This window comes from Melospiza melodia, chromosome 21 (genome assembly GCF_035770615.1).
Source record: "Melospiza melodia melodia isolate bMelMel2 chromosome 21, bMelMel2.pri, whole genome shotgun sequence".
NCBI classification, from domain to species: domain Eukaryota; kingdom Metazoa; phylum Chordata; class Aves; order Passeriformes; family Passerellidae; genus Melospiza; species Melospiza melodia.
Window position 1 is genome coordinate 10,223,166 of NC_086214.1, and position 6,400 is coordinate 10,229,565.

The window sequence follows — 6,400 nt, forward strand, 5'->3', positions numbered from 1 at the left end:
GTAGGGTGCCTGTCCCCATGTGCCGCCCCCCAAAGCCCTGGGAGGGGCTGTCCCCGGAGCGATGCTCCCCGAGCTCCCGGGATGCCGGAGGGGCTGTTCCCCCCGCGATGCTCCCCGGGGTGCCGGCACCGCTCCATCCCCCCCGTGCGGCGGAGGCGGGGTCGGGCCGGGGGCGGTGGCGATGCCGGTGCCGTCCCCCGTGGCGGGGCGGGCTCGGGCCGGTCCCACCGCCCCGTCCGGCCTCCGGGCGGAGCCGGGCACGGAGCGCGGAGCGGAGCGGGCGCGGGGCGGCGGCGGCGGCGGCGGCGGCGGAGGGATGCCGGGCTACGACTACAAGCTGCTGGAGCGGCCGCGGCGCCGGGTGCTGTGCCCGCTCTGCGGGAAGCCCATGCGGGAGCCCGTGCGCGTCTCCACCTGCGGCCACCGCTTCTGCGACACCTGCCTGCAGGAGTTCCTCAGGTGAGACCCCGCTGGGTTGGTTACTCCGCGCACCCCTTCCCCCGTGGGGTGCCCCGGTCCCGCGCCGACCGCGCCGCCCGATGCGGGGCTCCGTACCCCGGAATGCACCAGGGGTGCTCCTCGCCATGGCCACCCCCCATCCGCCGCCGGGCCCGGGGTGCGGTGTGCCGGGGTGCCCCGAGAGGAGTGCGGGGCGCCCCGGGCCCGGGAGGGAATGCGGGGTATCCCGGGAAGGGGCGCGGGGTGCCCGGGGGGCGCGGGGGTGCTGCGGAGAGATGCGGGGTGCTCGGGGGTGCTCCGGGCAGGGAACGGCTGCCGTGTGCCAAGGGAGAAGGCGCGGGGTGCCCCAGGAAATGTGCGGGTGCTCCGGGGAAGTTGCGGGGTGCCCCGGGCTGCCTCGGGCCAGGGAAGGGTGCGGGATGGGTGCCCGGCGGTGCCCCGGGGCAGGGAGCGGGTGCGGGGCGCGCCCAGCCCGTGACAGCCGCCTCGCGGGTGCAGCGGCCCGTGGCCCCTCTCGCTGGGGAGGAGGAAGAGGAGGGCCCGGTGAAGCCCGGAGCGGCGAGTTTCGAGAATCGAGCTTAACCCCTTCCTGCCCCGGCCCCGCCGCAGGAAGTGGCCGGGGGTGTTTTTGGGGAGGGGTGTACGGCCAGTCCCGGTGTCCCCGCGCCCACGGGTGAGCGCGACCCGGCCGTGTGCGGGGAGCGAGGAACCGGGGCCGCTCCCGAGCCCCGCGTTTGGGACCCCCGGTACCGGAGCAGGGGACGCGTGCGGGGCCGGTGCCGCCCCGGTGCCGTCCCGGGGGTCCCGCGGGGCACGGCCAGGGGGTGCCAAGCGGTGCCAAGCGTCAGCCCGGGCCTTTCCCCGCCTTTCCCAGCCGGAGCGACCTTCGCCCGGGGACAGCTCACGGGCACCACCGTCACCGGGGCCGGTTTCTGTGAAACCGGGCGTGCCCCGGGACACGTGTCAGAGCGCATCTGTCCCCCCGCTCCCCCGCACCTTCCTGACGGGGGGAATGGCCTCGGGGGTCCCCCCCCTATGAGAACAATGTGTTTGCCCAGGATCAGTGTGGGACTCCCATGGGCTGAGCCATCCAGCCCCACCGCGGTGCCGGGGGGTACCGGGGGGTACCGGGGCTCCCACCCCATCACCTTGCTGTGCCCCAACACGCCGTGAAGGTCAGAGGCAAGGACGGTCCCCCCGGGTGCTGCCTCAGCACATTCCCTGCCCGGCCAAGCGTGAGGAATGGGGAGGCTTTGTCGGGGATTAGGCGCTGGCTTCGGGTCATCGTCCCGATTCCCCGCCAGCCCCAGCACCCCAACACCGGGCACGGGGTGCGGGCACAGCCTGGCAAGGCAGCAGAGTGATCCCAGCCACGAGGCAGTGCCACGGGTTCGGAGCCCGGCCCTGTCTGCGAGCACCTTATCTCGGTGTATGGATCCACCTTATCTCGGTGGATCCCTGATGACTCCCACAAAACCACCTGCCACAAACAGAGTGGGCACGTGGCTCACGTGGGTCACACCCCACGGTTCCTGGCGTTCCTGGCGTTCCTGGGGTTCCTGGGGTTCACTTGCACTCCCAGCTCAGCGTTGGTGGCCGCAGGGGACACGGCCTGGCAGCCCCGGCTGGCGCGTGCCCGGCGGCGCTGCTGGCACTGCTGGCTCCGTCCTGGTGTCTCACATCCACTTGGCAGCTCCGGTCGAGGCCACACCAGCGCCTGCCAAGGGCTTGCAGTGATTATACGGGCACAAGGATGTCCTGCCTGGACAGCTTTGTCCAGTGTCACCTCAAAGAGAGCAGAGCCACAGGGTCCCTTTGTGTGCCTGCTGCATGTCCCTGTAGGCAGCACCTGTGGTCTCCCACCCCAGTGTCCATCAGGGATGGTGCAGGGACACCCTCTCCTCCCCTGGGCACAGCGATGTGTGGGCCAGAGGTGATGGTGACTCCTGGCCAGCCGTGTCACAGGCCAGGCTGCCTTTTGGCTGGGTCCTTGTGTCCACTTCATGCCGCTCCTTTGTCCTCAGGGACAGCTCTCAGGAGGAACAGCCCATCCTGGGGGCCCAGCAAGATGGGGACCCCTCAGGGGGGCTGCCTGTCCCCCTGTCCTGACTCTCCGAGGTGGCTGCTGGGGCCATTTCCTGTGGAGCCCCAGGGCTGCACATCTGGCGCCCAGCTGTTGCCCTCCCCCACCTCCCCTGGGCCCCGGCACCTGGGGCTGCGAGGGCGCCCCGGCCCTGCCCTGCCGGCCCCTCCTGGCCACGGCCCCCTCCTGGCACCCTCCTTAATCCCAGGGGCCGGCCGGGATGGGCCCGGGGCTGCCGGGGCTCCAGATGGTGCCACGCTGGCTGGCGGCGGCTGCCCAGGCCCCTGGGGACCGGGCCGGGGGTGGGGGGCGGCCTGGGGGGTGTCTGGCGGGGGCATTTCCCAGCTCAGACAGATGGAGCAGGATTAGAGCCGTGGCTGCCCCAGGGTGGCGGCTGGGTTTGGTACAGGGTGAGTGCTCAGCAGTGCAGGGACAGCAGCAATGTCCTGGGGTGGGATGGCAGGGACAGTGGGACATCGTGGCTGTGTCCTGGGGTGGGATGGCAGGGACCCGTGGGACATCATGGCTGTGTCACTGGTGATCCTGAGTGACCCTGAGCCTTCTGTGTCTTGCAGCGAAGGCGTCTTCAAGTGTCCGGAGGATCAGCTGCCCCTGGACTACGCCAAGGTGAGCCTGGCACAGGGATGTGTCCCCTGCTCCAAGGGGGCATCCTCACCCAGGGGCCGTCCCCAGCTCCGCACAGCGCCTGGCACAGCCCTGCCAGCCTGGCACGGGCGCCCGGGCGGAAGCAAGAGCCCTTTGTGCCGCGGGCCGGGAGCGGAAACCAGCTCCCGACAAAGGGTTCTTGTTGGTGTGCCCGGGGGGATCCGGCCCCGGGCAGCGTGCCCAGGGCTCCCAGCCAGGCTGTGCCAGGGGCTCTGTGCCCCCACAGCCGGCGCAGGATGCTGATACCCCCCTGCTGCCCCTGCAGATCTACCCCGACCCCGAGCTGGAGGCGCAGGTGCTGAGCCTGGCCATCCGCTGCATCCACAGCGAGGAGGGCTGCCGCTGGAGCGGGCTCATCAAGCACCTCCAGGTAGGGCCTGGCGGGATGGGGAGGGCAGAGTTGTACCCTGAGGCCTCCCCATCACCATCCCTGTGTCCCCCAGGCCCATCTTGGCACCTGTGGCTTCAACGTGATCCCGTGCCCCAACCGGTGCAGCGCCAAGCTGAGCCGCCGGGACCTCCCCGAGCACGTCCAGCACGGCTGCCCCAAGCGCAGGGTCAAGTGCGAGTTCTGCGCCAGCGACTTCACTGGGGAGGCCTTCGAGGTGGGGACACTGTGGGGGACACTGTGGGGGACACATCATGGTGGGGACAGGCTTGGTGGACATGTGGTCATTTGTCCCCCTCTGGCTGTGGGGGCTCCGTGTGTCCTCACCCCTGTCAGGGCTGGCTGGTGAAGGCAGCCAGAGGGTGATGACACCGTTGTGGTCCCCAGGGCCACCAGGGCACGTGTCCCCAGGAGAGTGTGTACTGTGAGAACAAGTGTGGGGCCCGCATGATGCGGCGCCTGCTGTCCCAGCACGCCCTGGCCGAGTGCCCCAAGCGCACCCAGCCCTGCACCTACTGCTCCAAGGAGTTCGTCTTTGACACCATCCAGGTGAGATGGAGCCCACGGGGACCCTCACCCTGCCAGCTCCCAGCCCCAGCTGACCCCCGGCCTCTGTGCCTCCCCAGAACCACCAGTACCAGTGTCCCCGGTACCCCGTGCCGTGCCCCAACCAGTGTGGGACACCCAGCATTGCCCGGGAGGACGTGCCCACCCACCTCAAGGAGAGCTGCAACACTGCCATGCTGCTGTGCCCCTTCAAGGAAGCTGGCTGCAAGCACCGGGTGAGTGCTGTCCCTGTGACCAACCTGCCCTGGCATCCTTGGGCATGGGCTGCTGTCCCTGCTGTGTCACAACACCCCCAAACCGCCCTGACATCTGTCCCATCCCTTGTGCTCAGTCCCATCCATGTGCCTCCATGACCTCACCCCTGTGTTTGCCACCCACATGTCACCCTGCCACCCCAACCAGTGATCCCTGTGGCACCCCATGTCCCCTGTGCCAGTACACCATGCACCAATGACATCTGCATGTTATGCCCATGGTACCTCCCTCTCCTGTCCCGTGTCCTCCTGTCCCATGCTCATGTCCAATGCCATCCCCATGTTATCCGCACTGTATCTCCCTCTCCCGTCCCCGCTGTCCCTGCCACCCTCCTGCTGACGGTCCTGCTGTCCCCACAGTGCCCCAAGCTGGCCATGGGCCGGCACCTGGAGGAGAGCACCAAGACCCACCTGGGCATGGTGTGTGCCCTGGTGAGCCGGCAGCGGCAGGAGATCCTGGAGCTGCGCCGGGACGTGGAGGAGCTGTCGGTGAGCAGCGACGGGATCCTCATCTGGAAAATCGCCGACTACGCCCGCAAGCTGCAGGAGGCCAAGGCCCGCAGCAACTACGAGTTCTTCAGCCCCCCGTTCTACACCCACAAGTACGGCTACAAGCTCCAGGTGTCGGCGTTCCTCAACGGCAACGGCAGCGGCGAGAGCAGCCACCTGTCCGTGTACATCCGCGTGCTGCCGGGCGAGTACGACAACCTGCTCGAGTGGCCCTTCTCCTACCGCGTCACCTTCTCCCTGCTGGACCAGAGCGACCCCTCGCTCTCCAAGCCCCAGCACATCACCGAGACCTTCCACCCCGACCCCAACTGGAAGAACTTCCAGAAGCCGGGGGCCTCGCGCAGCTCCCTGGACGAGAGCACCCTGGGCTTCGGCTACCCCAAGTTCATCTCGCACGAGGACATCAGGAAACGGAACTACGTGCGCGACAACGCCATCTTCATCAAAGCCTCCGTGGAGATCCCCCAGAAGATCCTGGCCTGAGCCCCGGAGGGGGACAGGGTGTGACCGGGGTGCCCACCCAGGGGTGCCCCGGGTGGTGCTGAGCCCCTGCCCGCAGCCGGTGCCCCCGGCTTGGGGACGCTGCTGTGGCACTGTGGTGGCTCTCAGGACGGGCAGGGATGGGGCTGCTCCCGCGGCCCTCCCGGGGCTGGCACTGTCCTGCGGCCCCTTCTCAGGTGCCCGGGGGTGCCGGGGGGCTGGGCCCCCTGAGCCCCTCCCCGAGGTGCCCACCAGCCCCCACCAGCCTCGCTGGGGACCCTGCAGGACCCCACTGGCCAGAGCCATATTTTGTAAACTGGTGCTCCCCAGGTTGTTATTTATTACCCCGGGCTGGGGCTGCTGCCCCCTCCCCACATATTTTCTTTTCAATAAACTTTTCTTGTATTTATTATGGCCGCCTGAAACTCCTTCCTCTGCCTGAACCTCCTTCCTTTGCCCGCCGGGGTGGGGATGGCAGCACCGGGGGATGCTCCTGGGTGCTGGGGGGCACGGAGAGGGGTAATCCCTGACCCACATCCCGGCGGCAGACGGGCTCAGATGGAGCCGGTTAATTCGGTAATCACCGGCAGCAACAGCGGGGATGTGTCGGGCTGGAGGAGCCGCCAGCCCCGGGGGGCTGTTCCCTGCACGCCCCCTCGGTCCCATCAGCCCCTCATTAGCGCTGGGTAATTAACGCCCCGGGGGAGGGCGGCATCCCGAGCACACAGGGGTGGGCGATGGGGGGGGGCGCTGGGGCAGACTGGTGGGGGGTCGGGCTGGATCGGGCCCCGTGTCCGTGTGTCTGTCCCCCCTCCCGTCACCCCCGCGGCAATGGCGGGGGTCGCTGTCTCTGCAGGATAATCCCGCAATTGCATTAGTGCTGCTCCGCTTTAATGCAATTAGCCCCTAATTAGCTGCACCCTGCGGCCCTGGCTGGGCTGGGAGGGGGCAGCACTGCCGGGAGTGTCCCCACATCCCGTTCCTCCCCCAGGA

At 69.0% G+C, this 6,400-nt stretch overlaps 1 protein-coding gene across 1 annotated transcript; it reads left to right on the top strand.

Moving 5' to 3' along the window:
- The first annotated feature begins 299 nt into the window (after positions 1 to 299).
- Positions 300 to 5,823, top strand: TRAF4 (TNF receptor associated factor 4). Its single transcript, XM_063173984.1, has 7 exons — positions 300 to 459; positions 3,118 to 3,169; positions 3,474 to 3,578; positions 3,652 to 3,813; positions 3,984 to 4,145; positions 4,223 to 4,378; positions 4,778 to 5,823. Exons 1-7 carry the CDS (start codon positions 317 to 319, stop codon positions 5,408 to 5,410), a joined length of 1,413 nt encoding a protein of 470 aa, XP_063030054.1. The 5' UTR covers positions 300 to 316; the 3' UTR covers positions 5,411 to 5,823.
- The last annotated feature ends 577 nt before the right edge of the window (positions 5,824 to 6,400 follow it).

Bases quoted from the DNA above. Each gene is read 5' to 3' on its own strand.
- TRAF4 (XM_063173984.1), top strand. From the start codon at position 317: ATGCCGGGCTACGACTACAAGCTGCTGGAGCGGCCGCGGCGCCGGGTG. The intron at 4,146-4,222 runs GTGAGATGGAGC...GTGCCTCCCCAG, and splicing joins TCGTCTTTGACACCATCCAG to AACCACCAGTACCAGTGTCC. The intron at 4,379-4,777 runs GTGAGTGCTGTC...CTGTCCCCACAG, and splicing joins AAGCTGGCTGCAAGCACCGG to TGCCCCAAGCTGGCCATGGG.